Source organism: Esox lucius, chromosome 13, assembly GCF_011004845.1.
Source record: "Esox lucius isolate fEsoLuc1 chromosome 13, fEsoLuc1.pri, whole genome shotgun sequence".
In the NCBI taxonomy this organism is placed as follows: domain Eukaryota; kingdom Metazoa; phylum Chordata; class Actinopteri; order Esociformes; family Esocidae; genus Esox; species Esox lucius.
Genome location: NC_047581.1, coordinates 17,919,790 through 17,943,735, shown reverse-complemented (window position 1 = coordinate 17,943,735; position 23,946 = coordinate 17,919,790). Strand labels below are relative to the sequence as shown.

General features: G+C 45.1%; 1 protein-coding gene across 2 annotated transcripts in view; it reads left to right on the top strand.

Annotated features, from left to right (window-relative positions):
* The window catches only part of adgra2 (adhesion G protein-coupled receptor A2), a 55,961-nt gene extending 37,832 nt beyond the window's left edge, over window positions 1-18,129 (top strand). For both annotated transcript variants that reach the window (XM_010876397.3, XM_034296530.1), the window contains exons 3-19: window positions 713-784; window positions 2,361-2,432; window positions 2,533-2,604; window positions 3,333-3,496; window positions 3,918-4,131; window positions 4,850-5,014; window positions 5,099-5,297; window positions 5,455-5,604; window positions 5,758-5,919; window positions 6,017-6,217; window positions 7,764-7,947; window positions 8,089-8,300; window positions 8,661-8,788; window positions 8,896-9,019; window positions 9,144-9,292; window positions 14,446-14,535; window positions 14,700-18,129. In XM_010876397.3, the coding sequence (XP_010874699.1) occupies window positions 713-784; window positions 2,361-2,432; window positions 2,533-2,604; window positions 3,333-3,496; window positions 3,918-4,131; window positions 4,850-5,014; window positions 5,099-5,297; window positions 5,455-5,604; window positions 5,758-5,919; window positions 6,017-6,217; window positions 7,764-7,947; window positions 8,089-8,300; window positions 8,661-8,788; window positions 8,896-9,019; window positions 9,144-9,292; window positions 14,446-14,535; window positions 14,700-16,119 (3,778 nt within the window). In that variant the 3' untranslated portion in view covers window positions 16,120-18,129. The remainder of the gene's footprint in view (window positions 1-712; window positions 785-2,360; window positions 2,433-2,532; window positions 2,605-3,332; window positions 3,497-3,917; window positions 4,132-4,849; window positions 5,015-5,098; window positions 5,298-5,454; window positions 5,605-5,757; window positions 5,920-6,016; window positions 6,218-7,763; window positions 7,948-8,088; window positions 8,301-8,660; window positions 8,789-8,895; window positions 9,020-9,143; window positions 9,293-14,445; window positions 14,536-14,699) is intronic.
* The last annotated feature ends 5,817 nt before the right edge of the window (window positions 18,130-23,946 follow it).

Sequence of the window (23,946 nt, the reverse complement as noted above, 5' to 3'; positions counted from 1 at the left end):
TTGTTATTGGAACAACAATTGGATACATGTGTTGTGTTCGGATAAGACCAACATTGACTTTGTTCCATGCATGCCATAGACATGTTTGGTGACAGAAGGGGACTGCGTACTTGAAAAAGCACTTCCACAGTAAAATGTGGTGGTAGATCGGCAATGCTTTAGGTTGGTTTTGATGCTGGCGATCAGGGAATCTTGTTAATATTGATGGCATAATGAATTCCACTAACATCAACGGATCAATTGTAAAAAAAAAAATATAATAAAAATAAAAAGACATTGAAAACCTACTGCATTATTTTTCATTATTTATTTGGGATCAGAGGCGTCGCTAGGGTCGCGATACATTCGGGGCTTAGCCCACCCACCATCACCGCCTGGACAGAAGGTCCAGGGTTTTGAATGTACATGCTAGCGGCCTACACATCCACAATGTCATAATGCGCAATCAGAGTTATAGATTTATAGATCAGGGGATAGTTTTTTATTATTATAACTTTTTGGTCAATCTGAGATCAGGGGCTATTCATAAAAGATCCAGGACAATAGCCCTGGACTCCCAGGCCTAACAACGCCACTGTTTGTGATGTTTTGAAAAGGAGTATGGAAATGGTTAATAATGAGTAATTGGCCTTGATGGTGTCTCAGTGGGTACACCACTGGAACCTGGAAACTTAAAAATGATTATTATCATTATTATTATCTGTCTCCCCAGGGACCTCAGGAGCAACCTCATCAGCACCATCATGCCTGGAGCCTTCCTAAATTTACCTGAACTTCGGAAGCTGTAAGTGGATGTCGGATCTGTTTTTATTACATTTTTTGCACTGTTATCAGTCACTGCATACAAACATAGTGAGTGTTATTCATGTGTTATTCAGTGTTTTTCATGTGTTATTCAGTGTTATTCATGAGAACTAGTTGACACCGTTTTCATGAACAACACTGCATCTATACAATGAAATATGCAATATTTCTTTCATCAGCAGCATACTTTGTCATATTTTTAAGACATCTTACTATACCACATCTTCACAGCTGTTGTGACATCATCAAAGCCTGGCTGGCTCAGTTTTGTATTGTGGGTGACTGTCCTGATCTCTGTGGAGCCTGGGATAACATGTCTGGTGCCCTGTTAGGCCGCCATGGAAACCTCAGGGCCACCCAAAAGCTCCTCACACAACATTGGATGTGACAGGACAGCAGTTTATGACCACTTGTTGCCCACTTTTGTGTGTTTGGACCGTAAAATCTGGCCACCACTCACTCTTCTCTGGTCCTCTGCCCTGTGACTCTCTTTTCCTCTCCCTGCGCTGCTTGTGTTTTCCCTGCAAGGTCTGGGGCTTTTCAAAACAAACAGGGAGAGATAAACACACACACTCGACTGCTCTTTGCTGGGTTGTGTCAGGGAGACAGTGGAACGAGGCCCACTCTGACACTGTCCTTGTACCGTGCGGAGACAGCAGGCAGGGGCTGCAGATTGCTTTTGCTCCTTCTTTGGTGATAAGGCTTTTTAGGAGGCTGTATGATCTTTCATTAAGGAACAATCACACTAACGTGTCATTAGAATGTTACAAAACTCAAATTCTGAATCCTGCTGTGTTACGAAATAGTTAGTCATATGAATAGAAATAGCAAAAGATAGGCCTACAGGCCAAGAAACCCACTTTGAATAATACTTTCTTTTGTAAACAAAAATACAAAGACATTTACAAAAGGACATGTGGTTTGCTTGCATATTTTCAATATGGTTTTGAAATGTTTAGTAGTTGTAGTAACTTGAGTAGGAATGATGGTGAATGTTTATTGTTGAAAACTTTATTTGTTTATTGGATAGCTTCAAAATGGTTCAAGGCAAACTTTTAGTGGGTTAATTGATGCTAATTATGCAAATGTGTTTGGTTGTAGTTGACAAGTGTTTTTAAGAATTTGTAAAAAAAAGGGGTGGTTGGAGTTTCTAAACCTAAATGGTTAGACAGTAGTTGTTAGTGGGTTCTTTTATGCAAAATGATAAACACTAAATTGCAGTGGAATTAGAAGTTAGGGAAGTCTAAACATGTGACTAATTTGGTGACCTGGTAGTCTAGAGTGCAGGACATTTCTTTAAAGGCCTTATTAACTGTAATAACAAGTTATCCCCTATTTTCAGCATGTGAGAAATATACTTTTGCTATGTAAATGTGTTGCTATAGAATTTTGTCATTTCACAGATGGACAACATAAGTTTCAACATAACATTTCAATCATTGCAACAGCCTTTACCAGAATTACATACATTTAATTTCTTGTGTTTCTGGGGGTGGATTACCCCTTTACAAAATAACAAATATTCACTGTTCTGCCAAAACTCTGTTCTCTCCTAGTGACCTGTCTAATAATCGTATTGGATGCTTGACTCCAGACATGTTCCAGGGACTTACCAACCTCACCAAATTGTAAGCAGGATAAACAACAATCCATTAAGCACGTCACACTGAATCAGTATGGGGTCTACCTAGTTCAGTGAATGAACATCTAACTGTCGTCTCCTGTTAGAAATCTCTCTGGGAACATCTTGTCTACCTTGGACCCCGGGGTCTTCCAGGAGCTCCCCTCTCTTAAGCTGGTGTGAGTACTGTTCACTGCTTGAAACCATCCTTACCTAAATCCCAGTTTGCTCCAGAGAGATGCTTGTATAATCATCATAAGCGGCATGTAAGAAATATAGGTAAATAAATATATCTGATCACATGAATATAGACTTAGTTCAGACATCCTTTTGTCACAGCTGACATGTTGATCCTATAAAGTAGTTTTGTACTGTAGTCCCTGAACTCTGTCCAGGACTCTGACTTGAGTCACGATTTACAGGACTTACAGTCGACTATTGATGACTCTGACCTAGACTCGCCTTCTCAACTTATTTGGTTGAACTACATTCAAGCTATTTTGCCATAGAACTGGTTGGCTTTGAGAATGGAATATAGTCCTATTAGCCGCACTAGTTCTGTTTAACAGTTGGAATTTCGTGCCACACACAGCCCACAGCTGGTTGAATGGCAGCTTTCCTGGCAGCTCCAATCATACACATTGCACAAGCGACCCTATTTTTTCCCTGTGGCTAACTAGTCACCAGCCTTTGGGCGTTTTTACACTACGATTGTTTTTGAGCATTTTTACACCACGACAGAATTCCTCTTGCCATTGAAATATATTTGACTCTGTGAATCACAGTGACTCAGGCTTGATAATTAATATTAGGATTTTAACATCAAAACTGTAGACTTTGGCTAGTGAGAGTGTACGCACTCCTCAGTGTCATATCCCAGGATGAATTTTGTTGATTTTCTCATCAGAAACTTCAATTCTGACTTCCTGTCGTGTGACTGTGGGCTGCGCTGGGTGCCAGGCTACTTTCGCACCACTACAGCCCGGCTTGGGGACGAGACCATCTGTGCCTTTCCCAAGATCCTCCATGGAAAGCCCTTACGTGGACTTAGGGAAAGTCAGCTGACCTGTGGTGAGTGTCTGACAGGAAATGTAATACATCTAAATTTGATTCACCATTATCTACCCTGAAATAATATGAACATTTGAGTATTTTAATAACATAGTTATTGTTTTCTCATGCTGATATTGATTGTCTAAAACATTTGATGTAGCTGTATGTGAGTAGTTCCCAGTAGTTCATCTTCCACTCTGTATGTTGCATTTCAAAGTGCATCAGCTAGCTGTGTTATGCCATGGTTGACAACTCCTCTGAGGTCGGCCTTTACAAATTAGGCTGTCTGCATCCAATATAAAAAACAGAGACATAACGGCTTCCTTGAAAACATTTAGCAGAGGTCGAGTAAAGAAACAGACGCGGAAACATGCCAGAGGGATTTGTTTTGGTCTCATTTGCCTACCCCTGGCTATGCTGTGTTCCATCCCCCACTCAGATGGGCCTCTGGAGCTGCACACCCTATCTCTCCTGCCTTCCCAGCGCCAGGTGGTCTTCAAGGGGGACCGGCTGCCCTTCCATTGCACTGCTGCTCTCGTGGATAAAATAACTGCCCTACACTGGCGACACAATGGTCAGCTTGTTACCTCTGACCCTGTGATGGGTGTCAGTTTGGAGCCCAGCGTGGTGCATGACTGTACCTTCATCACCAGGTAATAGGACAGGACTGAGTATAAGTTTATCCAATCAATATCATTTAAGTTATAGTCATTCTTACATCAGCTTTTCTCACTAAGTGCTTAAACAGGAACCCAGACAAAAATCCCAAAGAGCAAGCAATCAGATGTTGAAACACAGTCGCTGGAAAATCTCTCTTAAGGTTAAAACTATATAGCCAAGAGAGGAGGCAAGCTCTGATGGGTGGAAAGGCCTGGGACAGCTAGATCATCAGGCCATGTAGTCCTAAGGCTCAGGTCCTCCCAAGATCTAACAGGACACCAGAGAAATTAGAGGGAACATTCCTTAGATCCAACACAGGATACCAGATAAGACAAGACAGGATGACCCTAGACCGAGACACATATACTACTGCAGTGTAGATACTGGAGACTGATGCAAGATAATTCCAGACTGAGCCAACCAGGCAGGAAATAGCTTCACCCACTTTGCCAAGCATAACCTCAGACCACCAGAGGGACACCAACAAACCACCATCCTTTAAAAACCTCTCAGTTGTCTTATTTTCTTATTTATCACAAAGGTTTAAGATAATTGTTATCACCAAATTCAGCATTGATTTATGCAACTAGCGTTTCTTTCACCAGAATTGAAAAGAATTACATTGTTTATTTTCTGCCGTTAGGACATGTTGTGTATTGTGCTGTTATGTTTGTGGAGATTGCAGTTACTGATGTGTTCTCTTCTATGCAGTGAACTTATCCTGTCCAACGTGCATGTGGAAGCCAGTGGAGACTGGGACTGTGTGGTGGCCACTGGGCGGGGCAACACCTCTCGCAGTGTGGAGATAGTGGTGCTGGAGAACAGCGCCTCCTTTTGCCCGGAGGAGAGAATCACAAACAACCGGGGAGAGTTTAGGTAAGGAAGTAAAATATTTTCTTTTCCAGAAATCACGATGAAAATGACACCCGCCTAATCACTCTGTCTGGGTTGTGTCCCTAGGTGGCCGAGGACCCTGGCTGGTATCACCTCGTACCAGCACTGTCTGCAGCTGCGCCATCCTTCCCAGGCCATGGGTGGAGGTGTGGAGCAGAAGCAGGCATCGCGGTACTGTGACCGCTCAGGGAGCTGGGAGGAGGGAAACTATGACAGCTGTCTCTACACTAACGACATCACACGGGTCCTACACACGTTTATCTTGGTCAGTTCCAGGGGCTATTGATGGGAAGTCCCACATCTGGTCCAGAACGTAGAAAATGAAAGCCTCATGGTTGTTGCAAATGGTGAATTTACAAACTACCTTTGAGTTATTTGCTTCAAAATAATCCTACATTTCTCTCTCCCCGTTTCTTTTCCAGATGCCCATCAATGCTTCTAATGCGGTAACTCTCGCTCATCAGGTGCGCACGTACACCCTGGAGGCATCCGGATTTACTGACACCATGGATGTGATGTACGTGGCCCAGATGATGGAGAAGTTCATGGAATATGTCGGACCGCTGCAGGAGGTATAATGGGATGGGATCTTCATTCCCCTCACGGCATGTCTTGGTGGTTTTATGTTGTGTCTTTTGACTTTTGCGTGTTCATTCATTCATCGTTTACTTACGACCATATATTTTGGTATTTGCTTCCTGTATTTGTGCTCGTATGTATGTCAGCTGTCAGAAGTGTTGGTGGAGATGGGCAGTAACCTGATGCAGGTGGACGATCAGATCCTGGCCCAAGCCCAGCGAGAGAAGAGAGCCTGCAGCTCCATAGTCTACTCCCTAGAGACCCTGGCCTGGCCCCAGCTTCACAGCCATGCCCAGGACCTCTCCATGGTACAGAAGATGTCCTATGTTATCATGCTTTTGTGTTATTTTCATCTAACAATTGTTCTAAACTTAAATATAATCAAAGTTGCCCCCCCCCCCATAGATATCCAATAACATTTTGATGGAGGCCCATTTTATCCGTCCGTCTCACTTCACTGGCATGAGCTGCACAGCCTACAAACGCAGGGAGTCCTTCTCTGGCAATCTAGGCCTGGAGGGGGCGGAGCCCAATCAGGAACAGCAGCTCCGCTTCCGCTGCGCCACAGGCACCCACAACACTTCCTTAAACAACTTCCCCATGAAGGTGAGCACTGTTCCTGTCTCCCTCTTCCAGCTGAACCTCATTCACTTGTGGGACCGTGGTTGTCTGTGGAACAATCACGGATAGTGCACAAGGTTCTCCGTACTGGGATTGCACCTTGGGGCTTTGGCGTGCTGGGTCTTTCGGTAGCAGATAGTAGATACGGGCAAGCTACTTCAGCTACTCCTTCATGACTAGTTTCCAGGTGACATATTCTAAGCAATAGTCTCAACTCCCAAACTTTCATATTTTACACAGAGGTCAGGGGTTGTTCCATAAGGATGAATTGAATGCTTTGCGGGTTAATTTTCAGGATCTATAACTAAAGACTTCCTCTGTAATATTGTCTGATCTGGTTCCAACCTATAGATATTAGTGTGATGTTGCTGGATTTAATCCTCCCATATAACGAATTTGTAGATTTGTTACATTATCTTGGGTATTGAACAGGTTAAAGGTAAGCTACTTTTGCCATTACTTCCAAATGTTCCCAATTGTTGTTTTTGCAGCATTGCCTGTTTTTTTCTAGTCAGGGTTATTTATGGTAATGGTTCTATTGGAATGATAAGACATGGTTCTAACAGCAATGAAGGTATGTTTTGTCCTCTCCTCTTCAAATACCATCTCATAGAATGTTCTAAAATATCTATTAACATCAATATAGTTTTGTGAATTAGGGATAGGTTAATAGAGTCAATGAGTTTTTGTTTAATTGTATTACAGATTTCTAGTTTTAATGGTTTATAGGGCATCATTACAAATAGACAGGAGTCATTTTTGCTCATATGTGTATTTTTTCATATAAAGCTGTAATGGCCCATTGACATGAATGAGAAATATTTCTGGTGCCTATAAATAATAAAGTAGCGGAGATGCCCTACCGAGTAGCCGAGATGCCCTACCAATGTAGCCGAGATGCCCTACAGGTAGCCGAGATGCCCTATAGGTAGCCGAGATGCCCAATAGGTAGCCGAGATGCCCTATAGGTAGCCGAGATGCCCTATAGGTAGCCGAGATGCCCAATAGGTAGCCGAGATGCCCTATAGGTAGCCGAGATGCCCTATAGGTAGCCGAGATGCCCTATAGGTAGCCGAGATGCCCAATAGGTAGCCGAGATGCCCAATAGGTAGCCTATTGGGAAATATTTCTGGTGCCTATAAATAATAAAGTAGCGGAGATGCCCTACCGAGTAGTCGAGATGCCCTACCAATGTAGCCGAGATGCCCTACAGGTAGCCAAAATGCCCTATAGGTAGCCGAGATGCCCTATAGGTAGCCGAGATGCCCAATAGGTAGCCGAGATGCCCAATAGGTAGCCAAGATGCCCAATAGGTAGCCGAGATGCCTTATAGGTAGCCGAGATGCCCTAACAATGTAGTCGAGATGCCCTAACAATGTAGTCGAGATGCCCTACCAATGTAGCCGAGATGCCCTACCAATGTAGCCGAGATGCCCTGTTTCAGGTAGCCAAGATGCCATTACAGATATCTTTCTCTCTCTCTCTCTCTCTCTCTCTCTTACTTTCTCTCTTCCTCCCATTCTTCTCCTAGAATGCTGTAGCCCTGGCCTCTGTGGTTCTCCCGGCCTCCCTGTTTCCCCCAGATGCTCCAGCAGACTGTAAGCTCCAGTTTGTGGTGTTCCGTACCGGGAGGTTCTTCCCTTTCTCTGAGAACTCCAGCGACCCCGGAGAGGGCAGACGTGGTGTCAACACCCCTGTCGTCTATGTTGGCCTGAGTGAGGGGATTTGCTGTTAGAAGCAGCGTTTCTGCTGGTTTTATTCAACAGACATAGATGGGTCAAAATGGCTCATTTTAAAACAATTGAAAATGAACAAGCTGATGACAGTAATGGTGATCGTTATGTCCTGTGTGACAGACGGGTGCAGCATGTGGAATCGCTCCGATCCCATCCTGGTCTCCCTGCGGCACACAACCCCGGGCCATGATCCAGTAGCAGCCCAGTGGAGCCTGCCGGCCCTGCAGCGGCAGCACGGGGGATGGAGCCGGGAGGGCTGCCAACTCGCCCACACAGACTCTGCCACCTCCACCCTGCACTGCTATGTGCTCAGCAACTACGCCGTGTTGCAGGTAGGCAATGAGAGGGCATTGTTGGACCTTTTAATCTCGTTGAGACACGGGTAGATTCTTTTTTCACCCTTTTTGAACCGGGACAGTATGACAAGTTCGTATACATTTTCAAACAACAGTCTGAGAGCCTGACGGGTCCGTTGCCTTGCCAAGCAGAATGACATATTCTTCACTTTGCTGGCTCAGGGATCCGATCTAGAAACCTTTGGGCTGCTCCAACCGTTGAGCTACACTGCCACACCCATGTAATGATGAGTGCACTGGATTCATTCTTATGTTCTCTTCTCACATGCCCAAGATGTATACCAAGCCCTACAGCATGGTCACTGCGGACATTATTAATAGTCTTCTTTTTCCTAGGAGGTTCCCGAATTTCCACACTCCCCGTCCATATCAGTCAGGGTGCTCCACCCTGTGGCCTATACCTGTACTGCAATACTGCTTCTATGCCTTGCCACCATTATCATCACACACTTACTTCACCACAGGTATTGTGTGTGTGTGTGTGTGTGTGTTTGTGTGTGTGTTTGAGTGTTTCTGCTATTAGTGTCTTTGTGTCCATCTGAAGCTCTTCTTTGTTTTCCTCCACCTGTAGCTCTATACATATATCCAGGAAGAGCTGGCACACGTTGCTCAATACCTGCTTCCACATTGCTATGACGACCGCTGTCTATGCAGGAGGCATCACACTGACCAGCTACCCCGTGCCGTGCCAGGCAGTGAGTCCCTCTCCTCTCATACCCTGCTACTGTGTGTGTCTGTGTGTGTGTGTGTGTGTGTGTGTGTGTGTGTGTGTTTGTGTATGTGTGATATGTGTAGATTATGTGTGACCCTTTGTGGCAGGTGGGCATCGCTCTCCACTACTCCTCCTTGTCTACTCTGCTGTGGATCGGCGTCAGTGCCAGGGTCCTCTACAAAGAGGCAATCTGGAGGATGCCTCGGCAACCAGAAGGAGAGCCTCTTCCTCCACCTACTCAGCGGCCGATGCTCAGGTCAGTGATGTCGTCAGGGTCAACTTTCATACAGGGGTTGGTCATTACTCATTGTGTGACACTTTTTTAGATGACTGTATTCATTTGAAAGGACACCCAAACTGTACTGAATCAAAGACCAGCACTGTGTTGTTTAGAACCAAGGCTCTTCTGTTTTTTAAAACTTTGTAGGGGGGAAAAAGTAGTACACTTCTGCACAGTAACAATAAAGCAACAGTGACAAATTCATAGTACTGATCCGAGAGGTGGGGAGGTGGAATGCACGAGTTAGGCATAGCGGAGGTTGAGGAGAATATCACATATCTGGCCCGCGTGATGGAGGGGGCACACTGTCCTGTTAATTCTGCCCCACTCCCCTCCGCCCTGTGTTGCCCCCTCTGCCATGGGTGCTTCCTGAATGTGATCATGCAATATGTTGCTGACCTCTCTGGCTTTCCCAAACCCCCGCCCACTGCTGCATGAGGTCAGGCCTCCAATGAAGCCTGTGATGAATCCCAACCCCTATGCCCCCCGCCCCCCTGCAGCCTGTTTGCCCTTTGTTGGGGGTGGGGGTCCTCCAACTAAAAACGTAGTTCTGCTTAATTAATCGTAGAGACGTCCTGGTTATCACCACTGCTGTAACATGTACGCGTCTAAAGATTTAAACTCAATTTGAAAATTGTTATATAGTTCTTGCGTTTTAGTTGTATTCAACACCAAAGACTTGTATCAGTGGCCTGGGGTGACCCTGTGTTCAATGATGTTGTGCACGTGTCAAGTGCGTCCAGTGCACGTGTCAAGTGCTCAGACCTTTTTTCACCTTGTGAAACATTATTTCGAATTTAAGGACAAAAATGAAGTGCTACATTGGTGACATGTCTATCAGTGCAGTGGGAGAGAGATCATGTGAATGAAACTCCTTCAGTGAGCGACAGAGGCGTCCTCGCTTCTTGCTGCACTTTCATCTCAACTTTAGTGTTGCACATACGAGCCTTGGCCTGCCCAACCTGAACAGCCTATCCATCCATCCATCTTCTACCGCTTATCCGGGGCCGGGTCGCGGGGGCAGCAGTCTAAGCAGGGATGCCCAGACTTCCCTCTCCCCAGACACTTCCTCTAGCTCTTCCGGGGGGACACCGAGGCGTTCCCAGGCCAGCCGGGAGACATAGTCCCTCCAGCGTGTCCTAGGTCTTCCCCGGGGTCTCCTCCCGGTGGGATGGGACCGGAACACCTTCCCAGGAAGGCGTTCCGGAGGCATCCGAAAAAGATGCCCAAGCCACCTCAGCTGACCCCTCTCGATGTGGAGGAGCAACGGCTCTACTCTGAGCTCCTCCCGGGTGACCGAGCTTCTCACCCTATCTCTAAGGGATCGCCCAGCCACCCTGCGGAGAAAACTCATTTCGGCCGCCTGTATCCGGGATCTTGTCCTTTCGGTCATGACCCAAAGCTCATGACCATAGGTGAGAGTAGGAACGTAGATTGACTGGTAAATCGAGAGCTTCGCCTTGCGGCTCAGCTCTTTCTTCACCACGACAGACCGATACATCGACTGCATTACTGCAGAAGCTGCACCGATCCGTCTGTCAATCTCCCGTTCCATCCTTCCCTCACTCGTGAACAAGACCCCTAGATACTTAAACTCCTCCACTTGAGGCAGGCACTCTCCACCAACCTGAAGTGGGCAAGCCACCCTTTTCCGACTGAGGACCATGGCCTCGGATTTGGAGGTACTGATTTTCATCCCCACCGCTTCACACTCGGCTGCAAACCGTCCCAGTGCATGCTGAAGGTCCTGGTTAGAAGGGGCCAACACGACAACATCATCTGCAAAGAGCAGAGACGAAATCGTGTGGTCCCCAAACCTGACACCCTCCGGCCCCTGGCTGCGCCTAGAAATTCTGTCCATAAAAATTACAAACAGAACCGGTGACAAAGGGCAGCCCTGCCGGAGTCCAACATGCACTGGGAACAAGTCTGACTTACTGCCGGCAATGCGGACCAAGCTCCTGCTTCGGTTGTATAGGGACCTGACAGCCCTTAGCAAAGGACCCAGGACCCCATATTCCCCAAGCACCCTCCACAAGATGCCGCGAGGGACACAGTCGAATGCCTTCTCCAAATCCACAAAACACATGTGGATTGGTTGGGCAAACTCCCATGAACCCTCCAACACCCCGTAGAGGGTATAGAGCTGGTCCAGTGTTCCACGGCCCGGACGAAAACCACACTGTTCCTCCTGAATCCGAGGTTCTACTATCGGCCGTATTCTCCTCTCCAGAACCCTGGCATAGACTTTCCCGGGGAGGCTGAGAAGTGTGATCCCCCTATAGTTGGAACACACCCTCCGGTCCCCCTTCTTAAAAAGAGGGACCACCACCCCGGTCTGCCATCCCAGAGGCACTGTCCCCGACCGCCACGCGATGTTGCACAGGCGTGTCAACCAAGACAGCCCCACAACATCCAGAGACTTGAGGTACTCAGGGCGGATCTCATCCACCCCCGGTGCCTTGCCACCGAGGAGTTTCTTGACCACCTCTGTGACTTCAGCCCGGGTGATGGACGAGTCCACCACTGAGCCCTCATCCTCTGCTTCCTCAATGGAAGACATGTCAGCGGGATTGAGGAGATCCTCGAAGTACTCCTTCCACCGCCCGACGACATCCTCAGTTGAGGTCAACAGCTGCCCACCTCTACTGTAAACAGCGTTGGTAGGGCACTGTTTCCCTCTCCTGAGGCGCCGGATGGTTTGCCAGAATCTCTTCGAGGCCAGCCGATAGTCCTTCTCCATGGCCTCACCGAACTCCTCCCAGGCCCGAGTTTTTGCCTCCACAACCACCCGGGCTGCAGCCCGCTTGGCCTGTCGGTACCCGTCAGCTGCCTCAGGAGTCCCACAAGCCAACCAGGCCTGATAGGACTCCTTCTTCAGCTTGACGGCATCCCTTACTTCCGGTGTCCACCACCGGGTTCGGGGATTGCCGCCTCGACAGGCACCGGAGACCTTACGGCCACAGCTCCGAGCGGCCGCTTCGACAATGGCGGTGGAGAACATGGTCCACTCGGACTCAATATCTCCAACCTCCCTCGGGATCCAGTCGAAGCTCTGCCGGAGGTGGGAGTTAAAGATCTCTCTGACAGGAGACTCGGCCAGACGTTCCCAGCAGACCCTTACAGTACGCTTGGGCCTGCCGAGTCTGTCCAGCTTCCTCCCCCACCATCGGATCCAACTCACCACCAGGTGGTGATCAGTTGACAGCTCCGCCCCTCTCTTCACCCGAGTGTCCAAGACATACGGCCGCAGGTCAGATGAGACGACAACAAAGTCGATCATCGACCTGCGGCCTAGGGTGTCCTGGTGCCACGTGCACTGATGGACACCCTTATGCTTGAACATGGTGTTCGTTATGGACAAACTGTGACTAGCACAGAAGTCCAATAACTGAACACCACTCGGGTTCAGATCAGGGGGGCCGTTCCTCCCAATCACGCCCCTCCAGGTGTCACTGTCGTTGCCCACGTGGGCGTTGAAGTCCCCCAGTAGAACAATAGAGTCCCCAGTCGGAGCACTTTCCAGCACCCCTCCCAGAGACTCCAAGAAGGTCGGGTACTCTGCACTGCGGTTCGGCCCGTAGGCACAAACAACAGTGAGAGACCTATCCCCGACCCGTAGGCGCAGGGAAACGACCCTCTCGTTCACCGGGGTAAACTCCAACACATGGCGGCAGAGCTGGGGAGCTATGAGCAAACCCACACCAGCCCGCCGCCTCTCACCATGGGCAACTCCAGAGTGGTGAAGAGTCCATCCTCTCTCAAGGAGTGTGGTTCCAGAGCCCAAGCCGTGCGTAGAGGTGATCCCGACTACCTCTAATCGGAACCTCTCAACCTCACGCACTAACTCAGGCTCCTTCCCCGCCAGCGAGGTGACATTCCACGTCCCTAGAGCCAGTTTCTGTGTCCAGAGATCGGGTTGTCTAGGCCCCTGCCTTCGACTGCCGCCCGATCCTCTTTGCACCGGCCCCTTATGGTCCCTCCTGTGGGTGGTGAGCCCACGGGAGGGCGGCCCCACGTCACCCGTTCGGGCTGAGCCCGGCCGGGCCCCATGGGGGAAGGCCCGGCCACCAGGCGCTCGCATTCGAGCCCCAACCCCGGGCCTGGCTCCGGGGTGGGGCCCCGGCTGCGCCATACCGGGCGACGTCACGGTACTCAAAATTTTATTCTTCATTAAGGGGTTTTGAACAGCCTATCTCGGCAAATAGGGGAAGCATGCAACATCAGTCACACATTGAAATAATAAGCAAATTACATGACCCTCCTCATTGTGCAAACTAGATATTCTGGATATATGAAAAATGAACCATCGGTTCACACAGGTGCGCTGGCCTGATTCACATTCACAGTGTGTACCAGCTTTGCTCACAGTGAGTTTGGCCCATTTTCCATGGCAGATTTGCTACAGGTTGTTCAAATTGGTTGGGCGACGCTTGTGTGGACCGCAATATTCAAATAGTCCCACACACTCTCAATGGAATTCAGATTAGGACTTTGTCTGGGCCACTGCAGTATACAGTATTTAGCTTTTTGGTCATAAGCCACACCAATGATCATTGTCCTGGTGAAAGGTGAATATCCTCCTATCCACACACATTCTTTCTTGAATTGTAAGAAGACGCCCAGTCCCTGCTGATGAGAAGGATCCCCAAAAGAGAATGAGGCCAACATACTTCAGGGATGTATGGATGGTGTCTCTTGAGTCATGGGCGGGGTTAGGTTTGTGCCATACAATGGCCATGAAGTTCTGTGATGGTCTCACCTGACAACAAAATCTCTTAAGCTTTCTGGCACACTCTAGAAATTGGTACTTTTTTAGTAACTGTTTCTTTCTTGCCTCACTGTGGCTCCTTGTTTGATCGCAGAGCTTTGAGGGACGGCCTCTTCTCTGGGCTCTACTCTCTGGCCTCTCTAGCCTCTACTCTCTGGCCCTCTACAGTGCACTCTGGCCTCTACTCTCTGTATTATTCTCTTTGGGCTTTGCATAGATGAAGATAGATGAGAGGAGAATGTGCTGTATTTGACAAGAGATTTTGTGACTAAATAAGTTCACTGTTATTCAGCGCTTTGATCCTCTAATATGTGTGTGTGTGTGTGTGTTTCTGTGTGTCTCCCCTTCCTCAATACAGGTTCTATCTAATAGCTGGTGGTGTCCCTCTCATAATATGTGGTGTCACTGCAGCTGTCAACCTTCACAACTATGGGGACAACAGCCCTTAGTGAGTGCTTCTCATTTTTCCATTGACCCATTAGCCCTTGACACACTATATTTTGGTTTAGTGCTTATTCATGAGTTGAATTTGACATTTTTATGAGATTGGGAATACATAGAGGTATCCTTGTTTAGCTACGACCTGACCCGTTTCCTTATTGCATTTTCCAGCTGCTGGTTGGTGTGGCGGCCCAGTCTGGGTTCCTTCTTTGTCCCCGCAGGCTTGGCCGTACTGGTGACCTGGATCTATTTCCTGTGCACCGCCTTCCGTCTGAGGCACCGGGTGAACAAGCAGCGCCCAGGATCCTCCCTCTCCTCCCCTTTGCCTGAGAGCCAGCCGGCCCTGGGTGGGAGCGCCAGCCTCCTCTCAACAGACGCTGTGGTGGGGAACGCGCACCCTGCGTTGACCCCCGAGGACCAGTACTCCCTGAGGGTGCGGTTCCTAACGCTGGTGACCACCCATTTCCTGTTCCTGGCCCTGTGGGGTGGTGGAGCCATGGCCATGTGGCTGACTGGGCACGGTAGCCTGTTGTTCAGCTGTCTCTATGGGATCGCAGCCACTGTGTTGGGGGTTTTCCTGGTGGTGAACCATTGCTTCCGACGCCTGGATGTGCGCACCTCCTGGCTGAGCTGCTGCCCAGGGTATCGCCGCTCCCAGCCCATGCCAGCCTACGTGACCACCTGCGCCACTGTGAGTGGTGTCCAGACCACCTCCGAACAAAGATCGCAGATATTCGTTGGCTGTCATCCTCCAGGGGATCCCCACAACTCCTCGTCAGCCAGGTCCTCCTCCACCCCAAGTGGGATCAGCAGTGTGGGCTCTGGGCCCTGCAAACTCACCAACCTGCTGCAGGTGGCACAAGACAATACCAACAATGCCACTCGCGCCTCAGCAGGCACCAACACCAGCACCAGTACAGACAATAACAACAAGCAAGCCAACAACCTGCTGACCACCGTAAGCTCTGTAGCACCCGTCCAGCCTCAGAGGAGGAAGGTCAGTGGCAGAACTAAACAAGGGAGCAGCCAGTATCACCACCGAGGTGAGGGCCGAAGTCACTACCGTCTCAAAGCCCTGAGGTCTGGGGGGGGAGGGGGCAGTATGGGAGCACTGGGACCTACGGGTATAGAGCAGAACAAAACTACCCATCCAGCTCACAAACAGGCCACCAGTGAGAACGGCAGTCTCCATCACAGCCACTCTGAGAACCAGGCCAGCCCGCTCACCAACGGCAATGGTAGAAGGGTAGGGGAGACAGTGCCCAGCAGCCCCTCAGAGGGTAGCGATGGGGGCAGCAGCGGAAGCCGCAAGCCCTTCCCTCTGCTCCCGTCTGTGGCCAGCAGGGTGGCTATGCAAGGCTATAGGTGCAGCGCCAGCCGAGACAATCTGAAACTGGCAGCGGCTGCAGAGCGAGAAGCTAAGCGCAGCTCTTACCCTCTGAACAGCATCACCAGCACTGTGCCGGGGGCTGCCCTCAATGGGAGCCTCAAGAGCTCTATGATAGAGGTGGAGTTGGACACAAGTGGCACAGACCATTCACAGAGCTCAGTGGGCATGAAAAGTATGTGGAAGAGTGAAACTACAGTGTAAGTCTCTCTCAGCAACTTCCCACAACGGACAATATTTTATATGATTGGACACAAGCCTGTAGAGACACATTCTGTTCTGAGGTCCTTGCGTGTTGCTCAGACTTGAATGTACTCGTGTACATTTCATTGAAAGAATTTCATTGCACAGATCTTTAAGTTGCAAGTGTGGATCTCAAATTGGGATTCACCTAAAGATTAGATTTCTTTTTAATCTGTTAAAGAGATAGATAATATGGTTTTGTTGCTTATTACTTTTGCTTTCCATCACAGAGATGGTGTGGGATCATGTATATGAAGACAACTGTGTCCTGTACTTTCGTATATGTCACATAAAAACTGTTTTTTGTATTTGCAATTAATTCAAGGCTTGTCTTTTGTGTACATAAAATAATGATTTATTCCATACGTCATAATACCTTTTACAAGCTAAGTCTACAATTGACATAAGATGTTAATTTTGGATACATTAATGACAGCTTTATTGTTTTATTTGTATTCATATTCTATGCATATCAACTATAGCTTGAAATGGAATCTATGATTGTCTGTTTCTACAGTACGGCTGTGCATTTCCTCTGTGAAGAATGATTATGCTCTTATTATCTTTTTCTTGTAGTATTGTGGATATGTGAGCATGTATGTGTGAATGTAATTGTGTGAATGTGTTTGTGATGAGAGAATGCAGTAAAAAAAATTTACTGGAACATGTTGAATTGATCAAATATGCATCAGCACTGAGAGAGAATTCCTCCCCTTCATGAACAGAACTGAAAAAGGAACTAAGAGTAACCTTTCCTTGCAAGTACTCAGAAATGTCTATGGTTCTTTTTTATAACTGCCACATCCTTTTTCATTCTTTGTTTGTCCCTTGCTGTGCTCTCTGCCCGTCTCAAGATTTGAAGCCTTTGAATTTACTCTTATCTAAACATGGATGTTGACTGCCCCCTCCTGGTAATTATTCCATGCATCATTATTCCTGCACTGATATATGGAAGGATTGTGGTAAATGGCTGTTTTTTATCACATTCATTAAGGGCTTACCTAATCACTAACACCCCCCCCCCCCCCCCATAAACCAATGGCTTAAAAGCTTGTTAGAGTAATCATCATCTGCTCTTTAACTTCTACTCTTTTCTTTTTATTTACATCATAAAGTGAAGAAAATACAGAATTCCTGTAAGCTTCATAACATCCTGTTGCTTCACACACTTTATTATCCAACATTTTTGAATCCATATTATGCATGATCTTCAGTATTCTTTTCAAGGGGGTAAGAATACAACAGCTCAGCTTATCTTAGGCAAGCTCCTCTAAACAACTCCAATGTGTTCAGGGAAATTATTGTGCCAAAGAATTGTGTTGAACAGCAGAGCTTACCTCAAAGTCCGTTTTTATGGGATACATTTCATAGATTGTATCATTATTTTAGGTCCTGAAATCTCCCTTTGGGTCAATGATAATAACATGGGTTAGGGTTAACAAAGCTCTGAGTTATGATAAGTACAGTCCCATCACAGTGTACTCATCTGTTGTCTCTAAAAACATGATGATACAGTACAGTATACATTTATTATATTTAATTGTTGAGTGGATGTCAAACTGCTTAAATTGCGGTAGTGGCTGGCCACAACAGATTCATGAATTCACCTTCAATGGCAAGTGACTTTTTCACTTGAAACAACACTGTGCTTCTTCCATGACAATTTCTATTAGGTGTAAATTGTCGAAATGTGCAAAAACACAATGGTAGCATGCGTCATCTTTTACAGTTAGAGTTACCTAGATTGTTAACATTTCATAGATTTACTTAAAAGAATCACTTTGGTTCCTAAATGATTTCCAAGTTGTGTCCACTCTCATCTCAAAATGAAAAAGGGAGATTTCAAGATTTTATGTTTATTTATAATTTCATTTCTCACAATGACATCAGTATGAAATGATAGTGACATTTTTAATATATTGTTCAAGAAATTCAGATTGTCTGTGCCTTATTAAAAAAACCTGGATGCAAAAACAAAACAAATACAGTATTTTGTCTTTATTAGCATGGCTAGCAAAAGCAGCCATAGATTTTTTGATCTATTAATATTCAAGCTTTGGCTACAGATCCATATTTTTTACGACCTTTGGAAAAAGAGTGGGGCACAGATATTTATTCTTTTTTATGTAAAATCTCTCCACCCACCCGGGGCATTGTTTGACCATTATCTTTTGATAAAATCACAGAGGTCTATAAAATAGCAGAGAAATATTGTTTGCATACAGTGACAATTTACAAAGCTTTTGTTTAGTGGTATATATATACAGTTAGGTCTGGAAATATTTGGACGCAGACACAATTTTCTGGCTCTCTTTTTTGGCTCTGTACCCACCACAATGGATTAATTAAACAACCAAGATACAATTGAAGTGCAGACTTTCAGCTTTAATTCAAGAGGTTATTATATGAAAATATCATATGAAATATGATAACATAAACAAAAACAAAAGTGTTGTGTTTATAATTTTGTTCAGTGTACATACTGTATGTATACAGTTCTGGAAAAAACTAAGAGACCACTGCAAAATTATCAGGTTGTGCTATTCATAGGTACAGTGGATATAACAAATCTACACACCCCTGTTAAAAGTCCAGCTGTTCTAATAGGGTTTTCCTGATATTTTCTTAGTTGCATCTCAGAGCAAAAGCTCTGAGATGGAGAAGGGTACATAATAATTCCCAAAGCATTAGATATACCATGTAACACAGTGAAGACAGTCCTCATCAAGTGGCACAACAGAGACATTACCAAGAACTGGACGTCCCTCCAAAATTGATGAAAAGACGAGAAGAAAACTGGTCAGGGTGGCTTCCAAGAGGCCTACAGCAACATTAAAGGAAACATTTCTGGCAAGTACTGGCTCTGTGCTACATGTGATAACAATCTCCCGGATACTTCATATGAATGGGCTATGGGGTAGAGTGGCAAGACGGAAGTCTTTTCTTATAAAGAAAAACATCTAAGCCCGGCTGAAGTTTGCAAAAACAAACATCTCCCAAAAGCATGTGGGAAAATGTGTTATGGTCTGATGAAACCAAGGTTGAACTTTTTTGGCCATAATTCCAAAAGGTATGTTTGGCGCAAAAACAGCACTGCACATCACCCAAAGAACACCATACCCACAATGAAGCATGGTGGTGGCAGTATCATGCTTTGGGGCTGTTTTTCTTCAGCTGTAACCGGGGCCTTAGTCAGGGTGGAGGGAATAATAAACAGTTCCAAATACCAGGCAATTTTGGCAGAAAACCTTCAAGTGTTCGTTAGAAAGCTAAAGATGAGGAAGTTCACCTTTCAGCATGACTACGACCCAAAGCATACATCCAAATCCACAAAAGCATGGCTTCACCAGAAGAAGATTAGAAGATTAGAATGGCCCAGCCAGAGCCCAGACCTGAATCCAATTGAACATATGTGGGGTGATCTGGGCAGTGCACAGGAGATGTCCTCGCAATCTGATAGATTTATAACACTTTTGCAAAGAAGAGGGGAGCAAATATTGCCACTTCAAAATATGCCATGCTAATCGACTACTACCCAAAAAGACTGAGTGCTGTAATAAAATCAAAAGGTGCTTAAACAAAGTATTAGTTTAGGGGGTGCACACTCATGCAACCAGGTTATTGTACGTTTTTTTTTTCCTCAAATATTTCAGTTTGTTTTTCAATTGAGTTGTTCACATTATAGGTCAAATTAAAGCTGGAAAAAGTTCTGACATGATTTATCTTTGTCTCATTGTTTTACAACTGCTGACCACATTACTCCAAATTCCAAATAAAAATATTGTAATTTAGAGTATTTATTTGTAGAAAATAACAACTGGTCAAAATAACCAAAAAAAGATAAATTGTTTTCAGACCTCAAATAATGCAAAGAAAACAAATTCATATTCATTTTTCAACAACAAAATACTACTGTATTAACTTAGGAAGAGTTCTGAAATCAGTATTTGGTGGAATAACCCTGATTTATAATCACAGCTTTCATGCGTCTTGGCATGCTCTCCACCAGTCTGTCACATAGCAGTTGGGTGACTTTATGCCACTCCTGGCACAAAAATTCAAGTAGCTCAGCTTTGTTTGATGGCTTGTGACCATCCATCATCCTATTGATCAAATTCCAGAGGTTTTCAACAGAGTTCAGGTCTGGAGATTGGGCTGGCCATGACAGGGTCTTGATCTGGTGCTCCTCCATCCACACCTTGATTGACCTGGCTGTGTACCATGGAGCATTGTCCTGCTGTAAAAACCAATTCACAGAAGTGGGTGAACATTGTCAAAGCAGAAGGAAGCAGGTGTTCTTCCAGGATAACCTTGTATTGGCTTGATTCATGCGTCCTTCACAAAGACAAATCTGCCCGATTCCAGCCTTGCCTCCCCAGATCATCACCGATCCTCCACCAAATTTCAGAGTGGGTGCGAGATACTGTGGCTTATAGGCCTCTCCAGGTTTCTGTCTAACCATTAGATGACCTGGTGTTGGGAAAACCTGAAAATTTGACTCGTCAGAGAAGATGACCTTACTCCATTCCTCTACGGTCCAATCCTTATGGTATTTTGCAAACTTCAGCCTGGCTCTTTTTTGCTTCTTATTGATGGGCTTTTTTCTAGCTTTGCACGACTTCAGCCCTGCCCCTAGGAGCCTGTTTCGAACCTTCCTTGCCATGCACTTCATCCCAGCTGCTGTTTGCCATTCTTTTTGTAGGTCACTAGATGTCATCCTACAGTTGTTGAGTGACATTCGAATAAGTTGATGGTCATCTCGGTCAGTGGACAGTTGTTTTCGCCCTCTGCCAGTCTGTAGTTTTGTTGTCAATATCATGCTGACCCCAGTCCACTGCCGAAAGTGCCTACAATTGGAACGTGAGCATCAGAACTGGACCACGGAGCAATGGAAGAAGGTGGCCTGGTCTGATGAATCACGTTTTCTTTTATATTACGTGGCTGGCTGGTTGTGTATGTGTCACACCTGGAGAACATAAGGCATCAGTATGCACCATGGGAAGATGGCAAATTTCTGCTGGGAAACCTTGGGTCCTGCCATTCATGTGGATGTTACTTTCACACGTACCACCTACCTAAGCATTGTTGCAGGCCATGTGCACCCTTTCATATAATTTTCATATAATTTTCAGGATAATGCGCCCTGGCACAAAGCAAAATAGTTCAGGAATGATTTGAGGAACACAAAAAACGATTTCAATGTGTTGACCACCAAATTCCCCAGATCTAAATACAATCCAGCCTCTGTGGGATGTTCTCGACAAACAAGTTTGATCCATGGAGGCCCCACCTAGCAACTTACTGAACTTAAAGGATCTGCTGCTAACGTCACGGTAACAGATACCACAGCACACCTTTAGAGGTCTATTAAAATATTAAATCAATAATATTGAGCAGTTCATTCAATATCAGTGCCAATCGATAGGCCTTATTATATTAGATGTTAATACATGCTCAGTAAACTAGCTATTAAACTAAAAGCTACATATTAGTCTATTTCTTGAACTTTTGTTATATCTCAGCTAATCTTTGTTTTAATTTTGTTATATTTTACCAATATATTCTCAGGGGTAAAATACCCCCCAGGGCACCATAAAAACAGGATTGATATAAAAAAAAAGTAATGTCAATAAGGCCTTCCTATTGACATTATCAAGAATCAGTTTAGAGGTCTAACTTCATCACATCACATGACAATGTTTTCTAAATGACAAAAAATAAGATCAACTTATGTCAAAATCATTTTTGTGGAATTACTTGCTCATTTGGTTTTGGTCATTTGGTTGTTTGATGGAGAATTACGGGGCAGGGTGTTAAACACAGGCGTTTAACCTGAAACCACCCTATGTGATCCAGAAATTGTTAAATGGTTGAGCTAATCTCACTTTGTTAGTCGGCTATTGGAAATGTGTCCTCCTCACTGCAATATCCGACTATTTAAAATATTTTTCACCTGTTAAGTGACAGAATACATTATTTCTTATTGCAATGAAGAGTTTTTATCAAGCTAGCTTACATAGCTATTTGTAGTAAGCTTGCTAGTGAACATGAGTTCCTTTAGCTTGCCACCATAATGTGCAGTGTGACTGAAAGGCAAGAATTGTTTTAGGTAATGGTAGGTAGTTTCCAAATTAAATTGAAATGTGAACAATTAAATCCTTATTCTTGTTTAGAATTGTTTCAATGGCTGTCAATGCATCATTCACAAAGTCACTGTCAACTTGTGAGAAGTTGATTCTGGAGAATTCAAAGAATCTTCATTTAAGGATCCGTTTAATGTTCATGAAGATTAACTACAGCCTAATTATTCATCCTGAATGGAACCTTTATGCTGACTCTTCTGTCTTCATTACCCACAACAATGTAATTGTAAAATACGTGAGACCTGAGAGGAGAGACCGTTGATTGGTTGTTACAGTTTGAAACTCCAACTTGTGTTTGTGCTCCTGAATAATACATTTGATCTCATTAGTTCTCTTGAGTATAGGTAAAGTCTAGTATTGCTGGGCAAGAGACGTGTTTTGTATGGCTGACTGAGTTTGACTTTGTGGCTCATTATGTTGTGTATAGCAGCAGAATCCAGATGACTTTGTTGCTGCTTATTGTATAACTGTCATGTCACAAACAATTTTGTTCCCACTTGACTGCACAGCCCCAATGGATTCATGCATGTAAATGTCAATGTTCTGATCTAAACACAGTAACACTTGCCCTCATTCACCCTTTTGCTTTTACACATTATGTTAAGTGATTTATTAGTTTATGAAATAATGCTATTACCTCTAGCTGAAACCCGCACACAAACAAATTGTTCTGTACTCCAGCTTGAGGCCCAATAACAGACTACTTTCATGTATTTAGCCAGCTCCTCTCCAAATCCATGTTCTGAGCTAACACCTGTTCCAAGTAAGCTAGAACCTTATCCTCCACCACCTTGAGAAAGATGCAAGATAGGAAGAGAATTAATGGAAATAGAATATCACAAACTCCTTGTTTGTCACACGGAAGTATGAGTCTCTCATTATAAGCCATTATTTTGGATCTTCTGGTTGAAGTAGCAGACTGATTTTGAGCTTTTTCAAATTGCTGGGACAAAGAAATTAATTGAAGGCCTGTAAGTCCAGAATGAGACACAATATCCCGCCACTGTGTGGGACCAAAATGTGTTATGTTTTTTTTGTCTCCATTCATTTATCCCATAAGGAATTTATTAGAATTTGGACAGTTGTTAAGGTGTGTGTTTTGTGTTGGCTTACCCTTGGTCCACGTATTGATAACTATAGAATTTGTTTTGTCATTATTTTTGTAAACATGCTTGCTTCTATTTTGCCAGTATTGATAAAAGTCGACGTCCTAAAGATATTTAAACTATTATCAAAACAACGAGGGGTGTGAGACTATACGAAATACAGACCTCCTTTAAAGTGAATCTAAACATTCCCTATGGAAGAAATTAATGGTTTAAGAACGCAAAAATACGCTTTTCCAGTTTTTATGAAGGTTTTATGAAGATGACTCATAGTATTTGAGTCAGTTGAAATGGATTACATGCGTAGAAATACAATACAGAACAAGATTCACCATTGACGTTGTATTCATTCTATATGCATGGTAGTACTATTTTATTCTATTTGGCCACGTTTGGTAGAATAATTGTGTGTATCGTTAAAAAACTGCGTAATTCACGTTACTATGGCACCAGCGCCACTGTCCAATCACTGAAGGCCTTTAACAAATCTAACCAATCATTTAGGAATGTGGCAGGTTATGGGCGGGAAGAATGGTTAA